Genomic DNA, 24,556 nt, shown 5'->3' on the forward strand with positions numbered 1-24,556 from the left:
TCTTCCTTGTTCCAGATAAAGAAGACACATGGCGACTGATATGAAAAAATATCTTTGAAGACAGCATGACTTTTGTTGCCATCTGCTTTCTCTCCCTACAAAATATTCTGGCAGACAGGCTGATCAGACCTCTAGCAGACTCCAGTGAATGGTTGTTACACATGGATGCCTCTCTGGATTTGACCAGCATGTGGGGTGTTCCACAAATAGACCTGTTCACCTCCCATCTAAACAGATAAGCAAGACAAGGTAGCAACTTCAGAAATAGATGCCTTCTCTCTTTACTGGTCTTTTTTTTTTATGCATTTCCTCCAATACCCTTGATCCTCAGGGTGCTACTCAAAATAAAAGATGAAAAGCTAAAAGTAATTCTTATAGCACCATTTTGGCAAAGGCAACATTGGTTCACTCTGCTGAGCAGTTACAAGAACTGCCTCTGCAAGCAGACCTACTGACTCAGAACAAAGAGTCCAACCTGGCCATACTAAAAGCTGACAGCTTGGATGATTTCATATTGATTGCAGACGGGCACATGTACTAAAAGAATTTACTTAAACTTATGATAGAGTTTAGGAAACCAAGTACTAGAAATTTCTACTTAGCTAAATGGAAAAGATTGTCCCTCTAGTACTTGTCCAGGAACCTTGACCCAAGCGAAATTAAAGTGTTTGTAGTATGGGAGTGCCTATAAGACCTTTACAATTCTCGCCTCTCATACATCTGTCAAAGTGCATGCTGCTGCTGTTTCATCCTGTCTAAACATGGATTCAGCCTTACATCATAGGCCCTAAAAAGAATGCTTCATCTTAGAACAACAACAACAAACAGGACCAAGACTAAGGTTAACTCTTCCTGGAGAAGTAAGGTATCCATCAGTAAGAACAAAAACTCTTGGAGCTGAAAACGATTAGCAGATCTTCAGTGGTTTATTCACAAACTACATTAAGAACACAAAGCTTTCAGGCCAAAGCCCTTCTTCAACGTGTTCTTATTTTATTTTGTGTATAAACTACTGAAGATCTGCTCAGTGTTTCCAGCTCCTGGAGTTTTTGCTCTTGCTGTTGGATCCTTTATCTTAGACCCAGAAAGGAGACTGGCGCACCACAGGATCTCAACTATGTACAAGAAAAAAAATAATTGTAATCCTAACACCTTACCATACCTCTCAAGTGTACCTCATTACGAAGAACATATCTCATTTGGGGTCTTAAAAAGTTCATGTTCCTCAAAGTTCCTCAATGTTCCACATTGAAAGACCCTGTCACACATTCAATGTTAGGAATTTTTTTAAGTGAAATCCATGGTAAGTAGAAATGAATCATATTAATTCATTAAAAGATCTTCTTTATAAGTAAAACCAGCATATTTTAACCATCCTATGACCTTCCTAGTTGAAGTTGTTAGTAAGCCATTAGTATGTGTTCCACATTTTGCCCATTTGTTCCACATTGTGAGGGCTAGTGTTCCTCATTTTGGAGATGGAAGGTTGAGAGCTATGCACCTTACCCTAACACCTTTTGAAGTAACTGCTTCTACTGCCCTCCATTTTCTCTTCTGGAAGACAGTGTTTTGATGGCTATTACCTTTGCTAGAGAATTTTGAGCTACAGACATTTATGTACAAAGAACCCTTCCTATTTTTTTAACCAGCATAGGGTATGCCTTTGCAGTAACCCTACTTATCTTCAAGCCTAAGGTGGTTTCTGAACTACTATCCTTTAACAAGCCATTAATTTGCCAGTTTTCTTTCCAAAACCAGAGAGAAGAGGAGAAAGGACTCTTCTTTTCTTAGACGTGCATATGCAGATGAAATTTTTTTTCAGAGAACTAAAGATTTCAGAAAGTCTGATCAATTGTTTGCCCCTTTTATAAAAGGGAAATAGAAAACAGTAAACAAGCAGACCTTTTCCAGACTGCATGCTCACTGCATTTCTTTCTGTTATTCATCCTATGATAAATATATTCCAGAACATATCAGGATCTCTCCACTAGAGCCACTGCACCTACCACAGATTTCCTCATGGCTGTTAACACATAGGCCTTTTTTGAAGCAGCAACCTAGATTTCTGTGCATACTTTCTCTAAACACTACAATTTACAGGCCTCTTCCAGGGCATGATTTGCCTCTCCTAGCCTGCAGGGGTTCATCTCCTGATTACTGGTATCCTCCTCTCATACTCTCTTTACTTTGGAAATCTTCCCAAAATTTGGGACTGTAAAGGTGAATGCTACAGTGAACATAGTACATTGTGTTAAGAACTTACCATAAATCTAAAGTTCAATTAGATTCACTGTACAGATACCTACCTCCTTCCCGATTCTGACCAGGTACTCCTTGTATTGTGCATTGGGATGGCTGCCTGGTCCCTTTCTTCACCTTCCCTCTCACCTTCATACCAGATTCCTTCTCTATCTTTGTTCTGCTGTTACTTCCTGGAGAGTGTGATTAGGGACCACTGGGATGGACCTGGGGTCTGTCCTATCTGGTCCACTGGGGCTTCAGTGCTAAGGTTTTCTACCTATCTGTGGCTAAGACAAGATAGATTAGAATATGTTGCCAGCAAAACTAACCTTTTATATCACCTATTTGCATGCATCCTAGTGGGATGCCTACAGATGAAGCTCTGTGGGAAGGTAAACCTGGAAGTTGGAGCAGCCATTTGGGCTGCTTGAATAATATCCCAAAAGTGAAAACTGCAACAGTGACTCTACTCGAACATCTACATTTTTGTTACATTCGTAAGACAACTTCGCTTTCCACTTGGAATTGATGTCTCTGGCTTCATTTACATCACCCTGATTATCACACATCAGTTAACCAACTGCCAAAGGGGGCAAGATCACTTTTTGGAGGTGTGTTGCACTCCTGGGATGAGCAGTCTCCCTCTGCTAGATATGTACTGAATTTCAAATACACAACATTTTAGGGCCAAATTCCAAAAGAGGTTTCAGTGTAAACTTGCTTTGATTCCAAAAGACCTGCTGTCATGAATTACTATGGTGTAAGGCCTATCTATAAACACGCTTACTCCAGGGGCCAGATTCCAAAACATCTGATCTCAGCCTGCTCTCAGTGTAAGTGGCCACTTACACTGAGAGGAAGTCTTTTGGAATTGGGGTCTTAGTGTTTAGTTATTTGCAGTAAACTTATCAAATACTTCAGTTTTAATCTGTTTTTGTGGTTTCATTTTGAGTAATTTCATGACTTTGTGCAAGTTGCATGAAAGCACTAATAAATTTCATTTGCTTGGGTAAAATTTTAGTTTTTAATAACCCTTTATAAGATTTTAGCCCATGAGCCAATAAAAATCTAAAATCCCATTGATTATTACACATTTTAAGGACATTTCCAGAAAACTCTCTCAATAGGTATTAATAAAAAATAATACTTTTAAACATGAGTATTCTTAAATATTGTTATCTTACTGGCTGAATATAGATGTTGCTTGCTGAAATTCAGTTTTCAAAACAACATTGTGTTATTATTTATTAATTTTTTTTGTATTTTAAAATATACAGAGAGATCGGCATAATCTTTTCTTCTGCGTCATGTGTAAACGGAAGCTTCCTGGAAACAAGGTAAATATTTGTTCTGAAAACATTGTGTCTAGACTTTCATATCAGGTTCACACTATACCAGGCCTGTTAACCCTTTCATGAACTAACATATATATCGTGATATATTATATATTCCTATAATTTAGCTCTAATTTGACACATTGACATTAAGTTTTTTTTCAACAAGGATTCATACATATGTGTTTACCCTTCTCTCACAGACTTAGCTTATGTTACTTTTACAACCTGCAACATCTGCACAGTTTCAGTATGTATGAATATTGGCAGTGGCTCTATCTACATCTGATACCTCATTCTTCTTAGTACTTATAATAACGATCTACAGATGAATCTGTACTTACCTCAGGTATAGGCAGATTACATCTTTTGTTATTATAGGTAGCGTACTGGAATATGAGTCAGTCATATTTAAACCTGTTCAGGCCACTGTCAGAGAATGCTGTTATTTTAGACCTAGCACATGCAGAGCCCTTGTAAGGTTCTTGGCATACTATTTCTTACTGATATATCACTAGATAGTTGATATATCACTAGATCACTAGATAGTTATATTCATTCTTTCATGGAAAGGTGGTACATTACCTGACATAAAGGATACAAGGTAGCTGCATCCAGTGACTGGGACACCTAGACAGTTCCCAGCATGGTCCTCACTAGCTGCGATTATGATTACAACAGCTGAATATTCAAAGGTTATAACTTGACTAGTTATCATGTAATTGTTAGTACTTGTTGTCCATTTTGAATATGGTAAATGATATCAACTTATAGCATCACAGGTAAATTGATTCAGTAACGGATGTGTGTAGCCATTGACAATTGGTATATAAAGTGTCTGTATCAATTAGGAATTAGCTATACAGGATGGGAATACAGTGCATAAGGTATAACCTGTTAGCTACCAGTAGGAATAAATGTGCAGATCAGGGATGAAAGATGTGAGCTATCCTACTTCAACTTGGCCAGACAGCCTGTGGCATACATTTATGACCCCAGCTTGAGTGAATTGACAATTAACTATGAGTTAAAGCATATAGAAGTAATGCATGCCATGTACATTGGAGTTAGATCTGATGAAGCTTGAGAGGGCTCCTCTACTGAATATTTTTCATTTTTCAATGCAGAAATGTCCATTTGTAAACAAAACATAACTGCTTGATTACTTTGAAATCTCAGCTTAGATTGGTTAAAGTTCATGATTCTTTTTACCTGATTTTAAGAAGGCTTAGCTAGCAACTTCAGTGATCATGAAGTATCGGTTTTCCCTGTGGTTTAGTGTTTTTCCTTAAGGGTGGACACATCTTAACCCCTAAGGCTGAAAAACTATTGCACCTCACCATCACTACTAGAATCTTGTGTGTATATATATATATATATATATATATATATATATATATATATGTGTGTGTGTGTGTGTGTATGTATATATATATATATATATATATATATATATATATATATATATATATGTAATGTGTGTGTGTGTTTGAGAATCTCTCTGTCTGTATACACACACATATGTGTATATATATATATATATATATATATATATATATATATATATATATATATATATATATATATATTTACAAATGATCTGCATGTGTATCTACAGGAATTCCATCTATAGTGTACATGTTTAACTCTGACTACTAGAGATGGTAATTTCCATCCATTACTCATAGCAAATTATAAAGAAAAATTGATGGAGAAGATTGGTTTCAGTGTTTTTAGGTATTATTTGGGTCAGGTTCTTATTGTGCTTTGCAGAGAAAGTTCAATTTCATGGCTAATTCTATAAAGTATCTATGTTGTAATACTAAGACACCTCAGAAATCATGACATTTTATGCCATATAGCCTGGAAAAGAAATATTGTGGTCAGGGAGCCCTAAGTATTACCACATGCTTTATTACTTCTCCATCTATCCCTCCTTCATGGGTCTGTTCCCTGTACAACAATGCTGTATCTCAGTATATGGACTACCTCCTGTACTTGAAGCTCAGGAACTTCTTTGGCTACCTAATTCAGATTCTATAAAGTAAGATCTAAGAGCATAGCCTGTACCAGTTCCTTCTTGGTAACTCACTCTAGCTCACCTTCCAAGGACGTCTGGTACCTTCTGCATATCTGCACAATCTGAGGTTGATGAATACATCTTTTTGTGTGGACAGTTACTGGATTATACTTTTGTAATGCAGCTTCCAGTTTAAGCTTGTTTTCAACAGGCCCCACCTTCTCCAGATGCACTCCAACCAGTACCTTTTGCTGCCACAGTTTACATAGCATTTGATAAAACTAGTACTCCCTAGTGATAATGGCACTGTGCATGCACGTTCCTGCAGCAACAATACCCAGGCCCCAGTAATGGTTCAGTTATAAGCCATGAGTATTTATCTAGATCATCAGCACTGTTCTTCTCAGGCAGATGGTTGAGCAACAGCATGAAGACCCCATTAGTAACATTCATTAAATTCCTACAACAAATAAACTGAGTGTTGGGTGGCAAATGAGGTGGGATCTCCAAAGTATAATGTGCCACACAATAGTATACATCATTCAAGAGTGACAGAGTTGAGAGAGATAGAAGTATTAGCAACGTGCATAAAGGAAGGCATCAAATGTGCAGTCAGTGAGGGAATGGAAGAGGCAAGGGAGTGAGCATGGTCAGAACATAAGTGAAGTACCCTTGCAGTTAAGGTAGAGGAAGAAGGCTGAGCTATTGGATTGACATAGTATACCCCCCCCCCCCGTGATTCACCAAGGGAAGATATTGAGAAACTAGAGAGAAAGAATAAAGAAGCAGTGTAGATAAAAAAGGGAAGTGCTCATGTGCAGTATGACTATTCAGGAAAAGATTGTGAGATTCCAAGGTCCCGAGTAGAAAGATAAAGGGAGAAACAGAGTGTGGAAGTTGATTGAGGTACTGGAATTCTAGAATTTCAGTCAACTGGTGCAAGACTGTACAAGAAAAGGCAGAATTCTGGATTTTACCCTAATCAGTGAAAGAGGTGGTTCATAAATGTCTAGATTAAGGTACCATTTGCCAACAGCAATTGTGCAACTTTGTGTTTTTTGTACCTTTTTTGTTGTGTACCTTTGTAGGATGGAGAATAACAATGCAAAGGTAGAGATAATATTGTGAAATTTTGTAAGAGTAGATTTTGGGTTGCTTGCTCTGGTAATGACTAATGTTAGGAGACTGACAGCAAACTGAGGGGGTAAACAAGCTATGGGAAACTGATCAGGGATGGACCATTTAAGGTTACAGTCAAGGGTAAGAAGTAAAAATACAAATATATGGCTATACATGAATGTGAAACTAGCAGTTAGGTCAAAAGGCAGTGTCTACAAGATGAAGGAATAATGAAGTGTAGAGGTGGAAGAAACACAGTGCAAGAAGGTTAGCAGAAGAACAACAAAGTGGGAGAGAGCAGAAACATTGTGAAGACTGAAAGGGAGGTGACAGAAGGGATTAATAGGGTAACAAAGACTTTAAAAGTACACAGCACTTAATTGACAGATGATGATTGCACTGTTTCCTTCTGCTGTCAAGGAAACTGTCAAGGAAATGTGATATAATCATAAACAATGTCACTTTTAGGCATAAAACTGTGTAAAGTATTGAACAGAAAAAAAAGACAGTATGTCACCTACAAAAGGTATGCATCTTCAGAAATAAAAAAAACAATCTCAGCCTGACCCACAGAAGTATTAACAAGGGCAATCAGATCAGCCAAGGCTATCTATGAACTTTAAACTTGTAAGTAAAAGGGAAGGAACTGACAAAGTGTTCTGTAACTACATAAGAAACTTTAGAGATAACACTTAGATTGTCTTGCTCTAGAAATCAGTGGCACAGTCTGAGTCACCAAGACCGTATCACAAATTTGGCTCCAGCTTCAGGACCTTGAAAAGTAGGATCACTCCTTTACTTATTTACCTAATGCTTACAAGATAGCCTATGATATCCTCTTATCAAACTGAAGCAGCCTGTGGCATAATCAAAAGCACCATTTCTTTGTGTGCTGATAACAACGCAGGAAGTTTCCTTGGAGCTGTAAGATATAATCTGTCTCCCTTCTCACTTTAATAAATGCAGCATTACATGTGCTTGGGGTACACATACTCAAGAGTTATAAGCTCTAAAATAACTGATCCTTGGAAAAACATTGGCAGAAGAAAACAGTTAAAATGAATGTTTCTGTGGTGGGGAACAAGCTCCCTGGAAATTATATATACCAAATCTGAGAATGTACTATGTTGGAGAAATGCACTGTAATCCCAACCTGTAGTAAAGATGTTAGATCGAGCAATACACACACACACACACACACACACACACACACACACACACACACACACACACACACACACACACATGCACGTTTAAATATGAAGTCAACTTCTGTAGCAATCAATCCACTTACTAAATAAGAGCTGCCCTTAGAATATTTTTAATCATCTTTATTGAATTATCACTTATGATATTGGCAGTCATGCATTTATGTAAATGAAAACAAGCCATATTGACATATTCTCAGTTACAAACATTATTTGTCACATATAATCTTCTGTGCAGTCATTATTAATCCAATATTATGTAACTCACTCAATTCCTGCCTTCACTTAAGCGTCATTCCTCCTCTAAAACATTATTTTGCATGTATTGTTCCCACAAGTCCTACTTTTTCTATGTAATTTTCTCCCATCCTTTTGTAAAGATCCCACTTACAGTTCTTAATTTCTTTTACTTTATTCACTACTTCAAATCTGGTAGGTTTAGACTTTGATTATCATTTTCTAGTAATTGCTTTTTTTGGCAGCCACCAGAATTAATCTTAGTAAGGCCTTATTAATATGTCTAGACAATTCAGATCCTGTAGCCCAGCTCAAAAAAATAATTTCCATATTTACACCAATTTGCTCACCCAGTATTTTTGACAGGGTGTTCTGTGTGGAATTTTTAAACCATGCCAACTTATCACACCCCCAAGAAGATATATTCCCAATTACCTCTCTCTCTTCCCATCACTCCTCCAAAGTTTGCAAACTACCTGAGGAAAAATTCTTTGGAGTCTCCTTGGGGTATAAAAAGAGTTTATATCGGAACATCGAATGCTACAAATATTAAATAACATAACATTGAACAGGATTCATCGAAGCATGAAAACATTGAATCCATGTCAATGGCAGTTACCAATGGTGACAGGTAAGATTAAGGGTATAGGCAGGGGGCAAGCCCCCCTGCACCCCCACACCCCCCGCTACTTAAATATGCCAACTCTGAGATTGCGCTACAGTGTAGGAAACAGAAATCTTTTGTTTCCGCACTGTACTGCACTTAACTGCGATCTCTAAAGTGGTACATTTAAGTGGCAGGGGGTGTGGCCCCCAATTCGATGTTTTGAGGTTCAATGAATCCTGTTCGATGTTATGGCATTTCAGATTTAGAGCGTTCGATGTTGTAATATACACCCTATAAAAATACCTATGCAAAAACTTCCAAGCAAAAATCCTAAATCTTCTAGACTTTCTTGCATATTTAAGAGCCATATACTGTATATATTCCCATAGTTTGTGAATTGCTTATCCAATCTCTCTTCCCAATCTTTTCTAACCTCTTCTGATTTATTCCTATAGTTATTGTGCAATATTTTATATGCCCTACTAATTATCCTTTTTTAACAATAGCTTCTGTTCTAGATTGTACTAAAAACTCTATCAGTGCTGGTTTTTCACTTAGGATCCCCTATCCGTTTCTCTTTGCCTGTACTCTGATATTAATCCTTGATAGGGAAGCAGTCTCTAGCCTGTAGTCCAGATGTATTATTGGCCTCTATCCCATCCTATTACCTTTCCCTCTCTAATTATTTGCTCCCAGTGCCTTGGTTCCTTTGACATTTTTTTCCAGTAAGTTCCTAACCCCCCCCCCCCCGCCTATTCTCTGTACCACTAATTGCAGTCATCCTTAATGGCAAAACCTCTTTTCTCCACTCTCATGTTGGCTGAGTTCTTAGAATACTTTCTGCTACTTTATGAATGTAATATTCTGTATGACTATTGTTAATTCTCCTTAAGGATATGCATCCAGAATCACACTCTCTCCTTATTTCTTGAGCTCCACCCCCTCCTGTTTCATCATCACCATCATCCCTTTCTTCTTTGAGTTATAACTTTCTGCTTCTGCTATGTATAAAAGCCTTAACTGTGTAGCTCTAAAATATCCCTTCAAATCAGGTATTCATAAACTTCCCTGGTCTATTGGAAGAATCAACTTATCTCACTTGACTCTTGCCCTTTTCCTCTCGCAGATAAAATCTTTCAGCCCTTAATTAATCGATGTCCATAACTTCTCCTCTGGTTGATAAAAATATGCCTGACCTGTGCATAAAACTAAAAGGACTGAAAACATTTCCCTGCTTGAATCTCGTTATTCATATCCTTAAACAAGAGCTTCCATTTCCTCAGTTTTTGTATTCTCTTTGGTCTAGTCTCTTCCCATATATCTTTAGCTGCCATAACAGAATCCTTTTTAACCCATACGCCCAAATACTTAATTTTATCATGTTCACATAAGTAATGGTATTGCTGAACAAATTCATGTGTGGGTACATAGTTTATAACTATAGCCTTTGTTTTATCTTCATTCATTATATATTCCAAAAAAGACTTGAAACTGTCTCAAAATGTTATGCAACAATGAGATGTCCTTTTCTGTTTCTGTCAGGTGCAATGTATCTGCAAATAAAGTCATCTTCTCTTGACTACCATACCAATTATATATCCTTGAATTTCTGAATCCCTTATTTTCTTGGCCAGTGGTTCTAAATATATAATGCAAATAACAAGGGGAAAAGAGGACTCCCATGCCTTGCTCCTCTGCTCAGACAGAACCTATCAGAGAGGATCCCCCCACACTCTTTAATTTTCACCTCTGATCCCTCATCTGTCCTCCTAATTAACCTTATTATTGTGTCAGGGAATGCAAATGCTTCCATTGCCCTACTCACAGCTGTCCACAGACTTTGTTCCCAGATTTTGGCAGCATGTTCCAGTAGTTACTCTTCAGAATGATGGATCTTCAGCCTAACCCAGAAACTACAGATTCATTAATATTACTAGTATGTTATGTGACATTCTGAATGGCATTGTTATGGAACTTGTTTACAGAGAGAGAGAGCTGATATCCTGCTTTTAGATGTGACCTGTTAAGGGAAGGTGACACAATAAACTTAGTTGCCATTTTTGAAGAGGTTACAACTGCCCTTTATTTGCAATTGTGTGTTCAGTCTACCTTAGTGTGTCTTGAAAAACGTCAAGAATATTAATTAAAAGGAAACTGAGTGAGCTGAGGATCAGTGTGTATGAATGAACTGCTGGGCTATTTGGTCCTCCAACTTGATGTCAAGTTGTAAAAGCAGGAATTACTAGTGGGATACCACAGGGCTCAGTTCTTGGCCCACTTCTCCTCAGATTTTTTTTTTATATCCTCATGTTGGTAACAATGACTCCTAGCTCACTATGTTTGCTGATAATTACAAAATCGGTGTCAGTTTTGTATCTCTTCTCAGACACAGCATTTCCACAGAAAGGGATGAACACAGTATATACTTGTTACAAAAGTAATGGCTTAACCTTAATTCCTAATAAATGAAAGCAGGTGATCTAACTACCTATTGTATTGAGGGAACCCACTTAAAATAAATAATATTAAGGAGCTAGGTACATTTGTATACAGGGATGTCACCGTTGACCAGCAAGTCACCTTGGTAACAGCAAAGGCATTCATTGTGGCCCAGACAATACTCAAATAGGATTATAGGTGCTAGAAGTAGGTCATTCATCTGCACCACACTTGTTTGATCACTCATAAGAGTACAATGCTCCCCTTTTGCAGAATTTTGCCTAAACACTTTGTTTGGAGAGAACTCAGAGTTCCTCTATATGCCAAAAAATGCATTATTGTATCCTTTGGGAAGTCACAGGGAGTACCACATTGACAATATGCCCCTAAGAGATGACCAGTTGTTTGGGATTTGGGAGCTTATGTGGGCAGCGACATAACTTTTGAACAACATGTGTCTATTGTTGTAAGCAAGTTCTTCTATATTACACAGCTTATAAACAAAGGGATTGTGTATAGATCTAGGGATGTCATTGTCCCCATTTTCTCAGTCCTCATTAGGCCAATCATTCTGTTCAGAAGCATGCAACTAGAATGCCCACAGAAATACCTTACTAAAATGTTGCAAGGCCTAAACAATATGTCCTACATGGACCCACTCAAAGCCTTGTCACAATACTCAGTATCCTACATACTGCTAAGAGTTGACCTGTGTCTGGCATACAAGGCTTTCTCTGACCCATTACTGATAGAGTTCCTGCAAATTAGCATGTCAAATGGCATCAGAAATACTTGGTGTAGGGATCTAAACCTCTTCTGTAACATCAACAGGACAGTTTGGAGGGACAGGTATATTTCACAGAGGATACTGCTGCTATGAAATAGACTCCCTATCCACATAAAACAAAGTTCATCCATGTCCATTTTCAAGTACAACTTAGATCTATGGATGGGAAACAGAACATTTAACCCAGGACTGTCCCCTGTATCACTAATGGACAGATACAGCTCCTAAATGCTTTATCCCATTAATGAGTCCCCTCATATCATATATGGTATAATCAAAGTTATTCTCATTAGGGGTAATATATAATTTTCAAACATAGGATGGGTAACAACAATCTATAACCAAATGGGATTTCGAGCACAAAAGAGAAAGTGGCTAGGCTTAAAATGGCCCACAAGAGCAGCCAGCCCAGTACTTACCTATGAAACTGGAATGGATTTGACAATGTAGGTTATTTTGACATCAGAAGATGTGTCTTTCAGGGGGAGGAGCCTAGATGGCCAGTTGAGAGCAGTGAATTTTGAGAGTAGTATTTGTTTGTGTCTTTCGGCTTTTCCCGGTTAGGGGTCACCACAGTGGAACTCCGGTCCGCTAATGATTGGCAGTTGATTTTTACATACCGGCTTGCCAGGCCTGACGCACAACCTTCAACGAAGGTACGGCCATTCACGCATGTCTCCACGCAGAAGATGCTCTAGCTGAGAATCGAACCGGACAGCGTCTTACTGTGAGGCGACAACACTACCGCACCACCATCACTGCAAAGACGCTACTATATTCATCAAAAACAACAATATAGTATCTATCCCAGAAGAAATGGAATGGATGGCCCATACTCTTAAAAGAATAAAAGAAACAAATCCTTGGACTGATGCTAGGAAGAAGAAACAAAAAACTTGATTCCAAGATAGCTGTCCCAAAAAAATAACTCTTACAACTACATATCAACTGATACGGTACATCACTTGTAATCTGTTTTTATTTAAAAAAAAGGAGGGTTTCTTAAACAACTGAGAAGCAGTAATGATTTATCCAGAATGTTCAAAGAGTCCAATAACTCTTCACAAACAAAGGTAGGTCAAGATGGGTTACTATTTACATTATATATAAGCCTAACGAAGAAACATATAATACAAATATAGAAGTTTCTATTCCCCTACTTGAACTCAATGAATACTTACCTTGTTCATTTTTCATTGATTTTACTTATAATAATTTAAGTAATGAATTAACTAATTCAACAAGGTACCATTCATCAGTTCAGACTCAAATGTAACAAATTAACATCATATATAATAGCAGTAACAGTGAGTGTTTTGAAAAAAAATGCTGTCATGGAGACTAATGCCTTCTTTAGTTAAAGTATGATTTAGAAATGCCATGTATATCCTGATTAAATAATAGTAGCAAGCTCTTAGTACATATGTCATCATTATTCTGTATAAATATAGTTAATTTTAATTATGGCAGGTATCACAGCTACGAGTGCTGTTTGATCAATCCTGATATGGTGTTCGTGGATGCAGTTGTGTCTGGCAGCTAGTACAAATGTCATTATTATTGTGTCTAAACATAGTTAATGCATTATTGTATCCTTTGGGAAGTCACAGGGAGTACCACATTGACAATATGCCCCTAAGAGATGACCAGTTGTTTGGGATTTGGGAGCTTATGTGGGCAGCAACATAACTTTTGAACAACATGTGTCTATTGTTGTAAGCAAGTCCTTCTATATTACACAGCTTATAAACAAAGGGATTGTGTATAGATCTAGGGATGTCATTGTCCCCATTTTCTCAGTCCTCATTAGGCCAATCATTCTGTTCAGAAGCGTGCAACTAGAATGCCCACAGAAATACCTTACTAAAATGTTGCAAGGCCTAAACAATATGTCCTACATGGACCCACTCAAAGCCTTGTCACAATACTCAGTATCCTACATACTGCTAAGAGTTGACCTGTGTCTGGCATACAAGGTTTTCTCTGACCCATTACTGATAAAGTTCCTGCAAATTAGCATGTCAAATGGCATCAGAAATACTTGGTGTAGGGATCTAAACCTCTTCTGTAACATCAACAGGACAGTTTGGAGGGACAGGTATATTTCACAGAGGATACTGCTGCTATGAAATAGACTCCCCATCCACATAAAACAAAGTTCATCCATGTCCATTTTCAAGTACAGCTTAGATCTATGGATGGGAAACAGAACATTTAACCCAGGACTGCCCCTAGCTCCTAAATGCTTTATCCCATTAATGAGTCCCCTCATATCATATATGGTATAATCAAAGTTATTCTCATTAGGGGTAATATATAATTTTTAAACATAGGATGGGTAACAACAATCTATAACCAAATGGGATTTCGAGCACAAAAGGGAAAGTGGCTAGGCTTAAAATGGCCCACAAGAGCAGCCAGCCCAGTACTTACCTATGAAACTGGAATGGATTTGACAATGTAGGTTATTTTGACATCAGAAGATGTGTCTTTCAGGGGGAGGAGCCTAGATGGCCAGTTGAGAGCAGTGAATTTTGAGAGTAGTATTTTTTTGTGTCTTTCGGCTTTTCCCGGTTAGGGGTCACTACAGTGGAACTCCGGTCCGCTAATGATTGGCAGTTGATTTTTACGTACCGGCTTGCCAGGCCTGATGCACAAGCTTCAACAAAGGTACGGCCATTCACGCATGTCTCCACGCAGAAGACGCTCTAGCTGAGAATCGAACCGGACAGCGTCCTACTGTGAGGCGACAACACTACCGCACCACTATCACTGCAAAGACGCTACTATATTCATCAAAAACAACAATATAGTATCTATCCCAGAAGAAATGGAATGGATGGCCCCTACTCTTAAAAGAATAAAAGAAACAAATCCTTGGACTGATGCTAGGAAGAAGAAACAAAAGACTTGATTCCAAGATAGCTGTCCCAAAAAAATAACTCTTACAACTACATATCAACTGATACGGTACATCACTTGTAATCTGTTTTTATTTAAAAAAAAAGGAGGGTTTCTTAAACAACTGAGAAACAGTAATGATTTATTCAGAATGTTCAAAGAGTCCAATAATTCTTCACAAACAAAGGTAGGTCAAGATGGGTTACTATTTACATTATATATATAAGCCTAACAAAGAAACATATAATACAAATATAGAAGTTTCTATTCCCCTACTTGAACTCAATGAATACTTACCTTGTTCATTTTTCATTGATTTTGAATATAATAATTTAAGTAATTAATTAACTAATTCAATAAGGTACCATTCATCAGAGTTCAGACTCAAATGTAACAAATTAACATCATATATAATAGCAGTAACAGTGAGTGTTTTGAAAAAAAAATGCTGTCATGGAGACTAATGCCTTCTTTAGTTAAAGTATGATTTAGAAATGTCATGTATATCCTGATTAAATAATAGTAGCAAGCTCTTAGTACATATGTCATCATTATTCTGTATAAATATAGTTAATTTTAATTATGGCAGGTATCACAGCTACGAGTGCTGTTTGATCAATCCTGATATGGTGTTCGTGGATGCAGTTGTGTCTGGCAGCTAGTACAAATGTCATTATTATTGTGTCTAAACATAGTTAATATCAGTTATGGCAGGTATCATAGCTTTGAGTGCTGCTTGTTCAATCCTGATATTGTGTGTGGATACAGCCGTGTCTGGCAGCTAGTACAAATGTCATTATTATTCTGTCTAAACATAGTTCATATCAATTATGGCAGGTATCATAGCTTTGAGTGCTGTTTGATTAAGCCTGACATTGTGTGTGTGGATGCAGCTCTGTCTGGCAGCTGTTGTCTGTTGCCGTTTTCATCTCCGGGAAGCTGTGGGTTGCGGCTTGTGGTCGAAGTTTACTGATGCTTGTGTATTAGGAAGAGACATTTGGTGTTTTAGCCTGGATCCAGGGGAAGGGGGTAGATAAAACTGATGTGGGATATTTTGGCAGAGAATAGTTTGTTTGTACATCTGCTGAATGAGAGGTGGGAAGGCTGGAAGACTGTATTATCTCTTGTTGTGGCAGCTTGTTGGGAGGTTTTTTTTTTTTTTTTATTTGTTTGCTCTCTGTTCTTTTCCTGGCTGCTTCCTTGCTGAAAGGGAGGGAATTTAGGCTTGAAGCTACAGTGAAGTGAAGCTTTATTTCAGGTGCATCGCAAGCCTCTGGTATGCAGTACACAGTCACACTAACAGAAACAGACACTCCCAGGTTACTATGGTAACTGAGACAGGGTGATGATAATGCTTAATGAGAATTCTCAGCAATGAAGTTTTTGGTTTAAAAAAAAAAAATATATATATATATATATATATATATATGTGTATATATATATATATATATATATATATATATATATATATATATATATATATATATATATATATATGCTGCTTTAAACCACATGTGCACATATTGATGGACTCCCAGCACTTTGTTTAGCTCATTAAGTTGATTCTTGATTAAAAAAAAAAAAAATAAGCACAATTTTATATTTAAAATATATTTTGGCCCAAGCACATTAAGGACTTACATAAGAGTAGAAGTCTGACATATTGTGAAAGACTAAGAGCACTTGGTCTTGTGCAGAACCCTTTGCAGTAGTCTGGGAGCTAAGCTTGCTCAGACGTTCAGAGGTTCATAGGTTCATAGGTTTATACTAGGCTATCTGCCCTAAGGCATTTATAAGCCTAGCCCAAAGTTTTGTGGCTTACGCCACCCCTTATATGAAAAAATACTGTGCCCATTAGTTTGTTGTGCCTCTGTCCAGCAGTGACACAGAGATTATTCCCGGGGTAAACCTACGATCTCCCATCCACAGGTCAAGATTTCTCTTGAACAGAGCCAGCGAGGTGCTCTGCCTCACATGGACTGGGATTTTATTCCACAGCATAGGGAGTCTCTGAGTGATAAATCTATCCCTCCAGCACGCCCTATTTATATCCGTGCTAAGGTTTAAGTCACTTGCTCTAGTGGTTTTGGTGGATTTGGATTTTTTGAGGTGGAGCATGTCCATTAATTCCGGGTTGGACATGGCCTTGTATGTCAGTCACCTCTGAGCAGACGGTATGCGACTGAATAGAGCTGGAGTTTCTTCAATCTGGCAGCATATGACAGATTTTGGAGTCCCTTTATCCTTTTGGTGAGGAACTTTTGGGGTCTCTCCAATTGCTGCAGATGTCGGGTGAGATACATCCCGAATGGGGCATTGTACTCGATCATTGGTCTGATAAATGAAGAGTACAGGGGAACAATGACCTCACTAGATCTGGATGTGAATCCTTCATGATCAGGTGGGCAATGTAGAAGGTCTTTCTAACCACTTTAGCAACGTGAGTGTCAAAAGAAAGGCCACTGTCAACCTGGGTCCCCAGGTCCCTGATAACCTCTTCTGTGCTTAGTGGATTGCCACCTATATGGTAGCTTTGGGTTACCTTGTTTTTCCCGAAGGGTATGACTATACATTTTTTGGCGTTTAACTTCAGGCCATGGCTCTGGCACCAGCTATCTGTTTCCGTGAGTCCCTTCTGAAGGATATCCGTGTCCGATGCACTTTCCACTATGGCACCCAGTTTGCAGTCGTCTGCAAACTTTGTCAGCCAAAGTCCTCCCATGTTGGCCTGTACTTCTGAGAAGTAGATGCCGAACAATAGGGGGCCAAGGACCGAGCCCTGTGGGACACCACTTGTGACCGGCTTGGAGTCTGACATAGCGCCAGCAACTCTAACCCTGTGGGTTCTGTCCTTAAGCCAGTTGACGTGTTGGGCATATGGGGATAGTTGATTCTAGGGGTGTTTGGGGTTGCCAGGAAGTGCTAGAGAGTCATCAGATTTCCTTTGTGGAAATATCTGTGAGACTGGAAGGTGTGTTGAGTGGTTCACTGACAGAGTGGCCACTGCATGGAACAGGCTGGTAAAATGGAACAGGACAAATATTGGTTTGGATATTTTAAGAACAGCCTGGAAACTCAACACATGAACTAGTGAATGGTGTTCTGGCAAAACTGGATGGGCATTGTTGTCCATGCATGAAGTACTGATATGTGTATATGTAAGGATGGAAATATACTTATAACAAATAAGAAACTAGAAGGGTCTCAAAATTTAAAGTCTATGGACTGTATAAACATGCTTGGAAGGAGCTAATAATAAGAATAAGCATTACAGCTTGTGGTATCTCAAATAACTAATGAACAGTCAAAAAAAAAAAAAAACACCATAGTTATGTAATGTATGATTTTAGTAAATCTAGACCTAAAATATATAATCGTCATATAAGATGAAGCAGTCTGCTGAATTTAGATACTAAAGACAGGATTTAATAACATGGGCTTGTGTATAATAACACTACTGTATTAACTTGTCATAAATGACATACACTATATTGAACATCAAGGGGAAGCATGATGATTTTCTTATATAAGTAAATATGCATAAAAAGTCATGTAGTTGCTTTAACTTGAATTGTAGTTTTTGTAACCCATCTTGACCATATATAATACTTAAACGGTTACCAAGAAAACTAATGTTTTATACATTACATCAAACTGACAAAGTTATTCAAGGGAAACAATAGAAGCCTGAACTATGAATGTCACAGAATGTAACAATCACATTCTGAACAAATAGTATTAAATTGATGATAATCACTCGGTTTAACCTTTGCTGATTATACAAAATAGAATGTTGCAATTTAAATCTAAAAACCTTCAGTATATGCCATAAAATGGCAGTTTATGAATATGGAAAGGGAACTTGTACTTATCAGTCACAATAAGTGAATTTGTTGTTTTTAGCCTATAATTTCACTCATTTTATAATAAGAAATGACAGAAATAAAAATCCTTATGTGTAGGAAAAGGGGGAAAGAGGGATGCACTGATAATTAAAATGGACTAACTTTCATCAATGTCCACATAAAATAAACTCGATGCTTTAAGCAAGTTAGCAACAAACACAGTGATTACTTAAATGCTGGCAAACAATGAAATATAACTTCTGATATATCCAGTAACATATACTGTATTATAAACCATTAGGTATAAATATTATTACCATCTATTTATATTAAGTAATACATTTTGAAAGACTTCATCAATAAATATTGTTTATTCCTCTTACAAATATTCTCCATATGATAATTCAATTTATGGAGCTCAGATGTTCTGGATTGTCAAGGTATGAGTGATAATCTGATGAACCTAGGTTTGTCCATCATATTAGGAATGATTTTCATCCATGGCTAGTGCAGATCTTAGTTTTGTTAATGTTTATTAATTTAAATTTGTTATCTCACAAAAACATTTTTAGTATGCCTGACCAAAACATTATTTTATTAGTAAACACTCAAAGTATAAAACTGATAATTTCCTTTAAAAGCTCAAACATATACTTTATAGTTATCAGAGGAAAATGCTTGATAGTCACAATAAAACAAAAAATACATAGTCTAAATAACCTAAGATGGATTTAACTTTATTATTTGATTAAGAATATAATATATCGGAATTGGCATATCCTGGGCACTGATGACAGGTACGTGGAGTAGTGGGAGACAAACCTAATTTTATATATAAAAATCAGAAATCATTGAAACAGATGCTTTGCTATACAGATGGATTAGGATATAGGTCATTTATAAACTATGGGATGAGAAAGTGCAATGCCTGTTCATTTTGTCAATATATAGAGACAAATATAGTATTTGTTCATCCACTGAGTGGAAAATTGTTTAAATTTAAGGTCTGAGGTGATTGTGAGAGTAAAAAATGTGGTACACCTGGCTCACTGTGTATGCTGCAGTGTATTTTATGTTGGCAAGACCAACAGACGGTTAAGGGAAAGAATCTATGATCATTGTTATTGTTTCAAGAGGAAACCGGAACATAGTGCATTAGCTAAACACATGTTACAAAGTGGGGAGAATTATTATTTCTGCTTTTCCATCATTGATACAGTTGTTGAAAATGTGAGGATAGGTGATCTAAGTAGTAGAACGGAATGAAAGGAATTAAGATGGATTATGATGTTAGCTGCCCATAAACTACCAGGGCTTAATGACTATGTATCCCTTAAACCTGTGTTGAAGGGCAGGAAGCTTAGGAAGAAAGTTAGTTGCAATTTACTGTAATATAATATATAATATAGTAGTTTTGTACGTATATGCATTCAGTTATAGTATATTTATTGATGTGCATATTTATTGATTCTAATTATATGGAATCTTTTTAAGGTTCATTTTGTAAGATGTTATCTTTGCATATATATTTTTGAATATAGTTGTTTCCCCATCTGATTGATTATATATCATGTGACATATATTTAAAAGTGAACTGAGTTTTTGTGTTCATTTTGGTCTGAGGAAGCATCTAGGACAGGTTGCGAAAGCGCTCACCTTTAATAAAGTGTTTTGGATTTTATACTGCTTTCTTGCTCCTTCATGTGGTTCAGCAGTGTCAGGAATTCATGTCTGCATTTGAATCCTAGCAAGAGATCAAATCTACTGAAATATTTAAAACTGAACAAAGCACCAAATTGTCTTCCTTCAAGAAACTCCTTTCAAAACAAATTACAATTACAAATGGAATCCTAAGGAATATATGATATTGGCACAATCCACTTATAAGATAAAGACAAAAGGGGTAACAATTTTATGGAAAACAAATGTGATTAACCCAGAAATCATTTATAAGTATGAAGATAAAGAAGGCCTAATGGTATTAGTAATAGTTAAATATCATAACAGAATATGGACCCTAGCCAATCTATGCTAGTTCCCAGGCATTGGAACAGGAACTGTTAAAAAACACTTGGATTTCATTTTCAGTAATTATAAAGGCAACTTAATATTAGGAGGAGATTTTAACTGTATATTTGATAGTTTTGAAACTACAAATAAAAGACAGCTGCGTACATCTGCTGTATCAAAAGCTTTAAACAAGTAGGTAGAATCATTTCATCTTGTAGATACTTTCAAATTTAAAGAAGATAAATCTTTGTTGTTTTCCCATCAAGATCAGATTTGTTACCCATACAAGAATAGATAAAATATTTGCTGCCCTTGACTTACACTCTAAAATCAATATTTTCTCAATTACTCCCTGCCCCTTTTCAGACCACAATTCATTGATACTAAAACTTTAGAATGGGTACAAACCATTAATCCTTAACTCCAGAATTCCAGCATATATAACTAAAATTAAATAGTTCAAACCCTGGTCATTATCTGAATTACAGTTCTTCTTAGATATTAATTACACAACAGAGATAAATAAAATAATGATATGGGACTCATTAAAAGCTTACATATATGGTAAAACCCTAACTTGGTATAAAAAAATCAGAGAATGGGATTCTGAATTATTAGATCTGCAACCCAAACTTTTGTCAGTAAAACCTGAAAAAATCAAAATCATTTGGAGATGAAAAAGAAAGTAGAAGTAGTAGAAGTAACAATAAATACAACAAAATTCTAACATATAAGACTAGTTTAGCTTTAGAAAAACTAAAAATTAGTACCTTGGCCACTTCTCCCAAATATCTGCATACTTTATCCACAAGAATCAAAATACAATCAAAAGCTAATAACATTAAGTATCTTCCATGAAAAGAAATGAAAAAATGTCTCAGATATAGGTGAAATTCTTGATGCCTATAGAAATTACTATATGGAACATTTCCAAAAACAAAATATACATATCGATCAATTAAATCTAGATGAAAAATGTTCTAATATAAAAAAAAATACCAGAAAAATTAAAACTAGATCTGCAAGCACCCATATCCTACAAAGAAATTACAGATACAATAAAAGAGGGTAAAAATAGAAACGCTCCAGGTATAGATGGCATAATTATGGAAATATATAAACTTTTTCCTTCAAAGATACTATCCCTCTTCCATAAAACTCTATTAGAAATTCAGTCACAAGCTTTAATATCACCTTTTTGGAGATATTCCTTAATCATACCAATCCGAAAGGAAAACAAACCCCCAAACCTCTGTACCTCATATAGACCTATATCATTATTAAATAATGACTATAAGATATTTATGACAATATTAACTAACAGAATGCAAATACCACTATCCAACAATAAATAATGATCAGACTGGATTTATATATCATAGACACACACATGGCAATATTAAAAGGATAATTTCTCTTATAGATTATGTTAATAAAGAAAATAAAAAAAAAACACTCATATTTGGCTTAGATATAGAGAAAGCCTTTGATTCCCTAAATTGGGACTATTTATTCGAAATCCTAATGCTATTTGAATTTCCTGCATCCTTTGTTCATCTCCTAAATAATATATATATATATATATATATATATATATATATATATATATATATATATATAATTTGGCATATATCAAGCTAGGTCCTTTTATCTCTGAATCTATACATATAACAAAAGGCACTAAAGAAGGATGTCCCATGTCACCGATTCTATTTGCTCTGACTATTGAAATATTGGCAGATTCAATTCGTAACAATATAAAAATCAAAGGAATAGAGGTTTATGAGCAATACAATTTTAAAGTAATGTGTTTGCTAATGACATATTACTAACATTATCTAATACAAAAGAGACATTAGAAGAATTACATATATTAATTGACAAATTTCACAGGACGTCAGGACTCCATTTCAATAAATTAAAATCAAAATTTTTATTTTTAAATAAAAAAAAGAAGTGTAGATCATAGGGAAACAAGAATCTACCTTAAAAATTTAGGAATAGAGTTATGCAAGGATAATAATGAATTAATCTAAAAAAACTAAATAATATCATCAATACAATTAAAATCTCTGTGGAAAAATGGAACAAAATAATATTAACATTTGAAGATAGACTACAGTTAATAAAAATGGTTTTACTGCTCGAGATCCTATATATAGCCTTGGCAATACAACTGTTATCAGAAAGGAATATACTTAAAGAAATACATTCATGCCTAATAAAATTTTAATGGTTTCCAAAAAGAAACAGAATAGCTTTAATACATCATATCAGACCATGGAAACAGGGAGGATTAAACTTTCCTGATATAGAAACATATATATAAAAGCATCAGTATCTAAAAATATCTCAAATTGGATAAGTCCAAATTACTCTGCAAATTGGAAAGAATTATTAACTGTAATATCAATAAATTAATTTGATTTACAAAAAAAAAATTTAAATAACAGATAAAAACAATTTGCCATGGCACATATTATGTATTAGTATGCAATATAACATAACTAAACACACTAAAACTCATATGATTAAATATTACATTGACTCATTTAGGAAAATTATTAATGCAAATATAGATTTAAAAATCTGGTTTGATCTTTTAACACTATTTATAGTCACAAAGAACTTTTCACATAAAATATATAGACAAATTATTAATTCCTGGGAACAGAAAGGATTTGTTTGTTGGCTTCAATGTGTCAAAGAACTAAAAGTTTTAGATATTCAAGTAATAAAGCCACATACAAAATTCCACAACAAGACTGGCTAACTTTACAGAGTATTCTGTCATATTTGCAAGATTTAAGTAGAATAATTAACAATTCTTCATTTAAAGAAATACCTAAATTTACAAAATACATATGTGAAATCATATATAATGACTTTGACATGGGAAACAGTATTTTAAAATTTTACGAAATATTGATAAACTATAAAACAACACCCACAACCTCTTATTGGAAATATATAACAAAAGGACACTCAATACAGTTAACTGAAGATATTAAAACAAATATCTTATTATCGATAAAATATACATCCTTTATACAATATTTGAACATTTTTTAATTGGAAATGCTTGCACAGAGCATTCTTAACCCCAGACAGAATAAGTAAAATTAGTTCTTCCATAAAAGGAATATGTTGGAGATGTGAGCAAGTACACAATGAAGATTGGAACCACATTTTCTTTGACTGTGTTAAAATTAAGCCATTTTGGAATGGTATTAATAACCTTCCACAAGCTTTATTTAATGAATCATTTTATTTAACTAAAGCTGTTGTATTATTAATTGTGAACAAAGGTCCTCCTTTGAATAGGTCAAACATGTATCTAGTATGGACTATACTTGCAATTTCAAGGAAGTGTATAACAAGAAGATGTAATACAAACACAATACCAACTTTGGAAGGCTTCTACAGCCTACTGAAGACTACAGCATCATTGGAAATTAAAATTAAAGAACTAAGAGTTTATCCAAAGCCATTTATCAAAACCTTGGGGAAAAGTCTTATTGTTGATTGACACTATAAAATAATTGATCAGACACTCTGATAATGGAATGAACATACTTATAAGGTATCTGTATACAATTAATATCTGTTATAGTGTCAGGCTAATGGAAATAATGTACACAGTTATTTAAGATGTTATGTATAAATACTATGAAATTCATTCAAATGTGTTTGAAAAATAAAAAAAAAAATTTGAGGAAAAGATGCGTCTTTCCTCAGTATCATGCCACCTCCTGAAGGGAGATTCTATACTTTGTGTTCTGTGCCATAAAAAAAAGTCTTCTTGATT

At 35.7% G+C, this 24,556-nt stretch overlaps 1 protein-coding gene across 3 annotated transcripts in view; it reads left to right on the forward strand.

Moving 5' to 3' along the window:
* Positions 1 to 24,556, forward strand: part of LOC122793445 (probable E3 ubiquitin-protein ligase HERC4) — a 1,684,714-nt gene that overhangs the window by 247,607 nt on the left and 1,412,551 nt on the right. For 2 of the 3 annotated variants that reach the window (XM_044061443.1, XM_044061444.1), the window contains exon 10: positions 3,519 to 3,578. The exons of the other annotated variant lie outside the window; for it this stretch is intronic. In XM_044061443.1, the coding sequence (XP_043917378.1) occupies positions 3,519 to 3,578 (60 nt within the window). The remainder of the gene's footprint in view (positions 1 to 3,518; positions 3,579 to 24,556) is intronic. 3 annotated transcript variants of the gene reach the window in all.

Source organism: Protopterus annectens, chromosome 2.part0 (genome assembly GCF_019279795.1).
Source record: "Protopterus annectens isolate FY-2018-M chromosome 2.part0, PAN1.0, whole genome shotgun sequence".
NCBI lineage: Eukaryota > Metazoa > Chordata > Ceratodontiformes > Protopteridae > Protopterus > Protopterus annectens.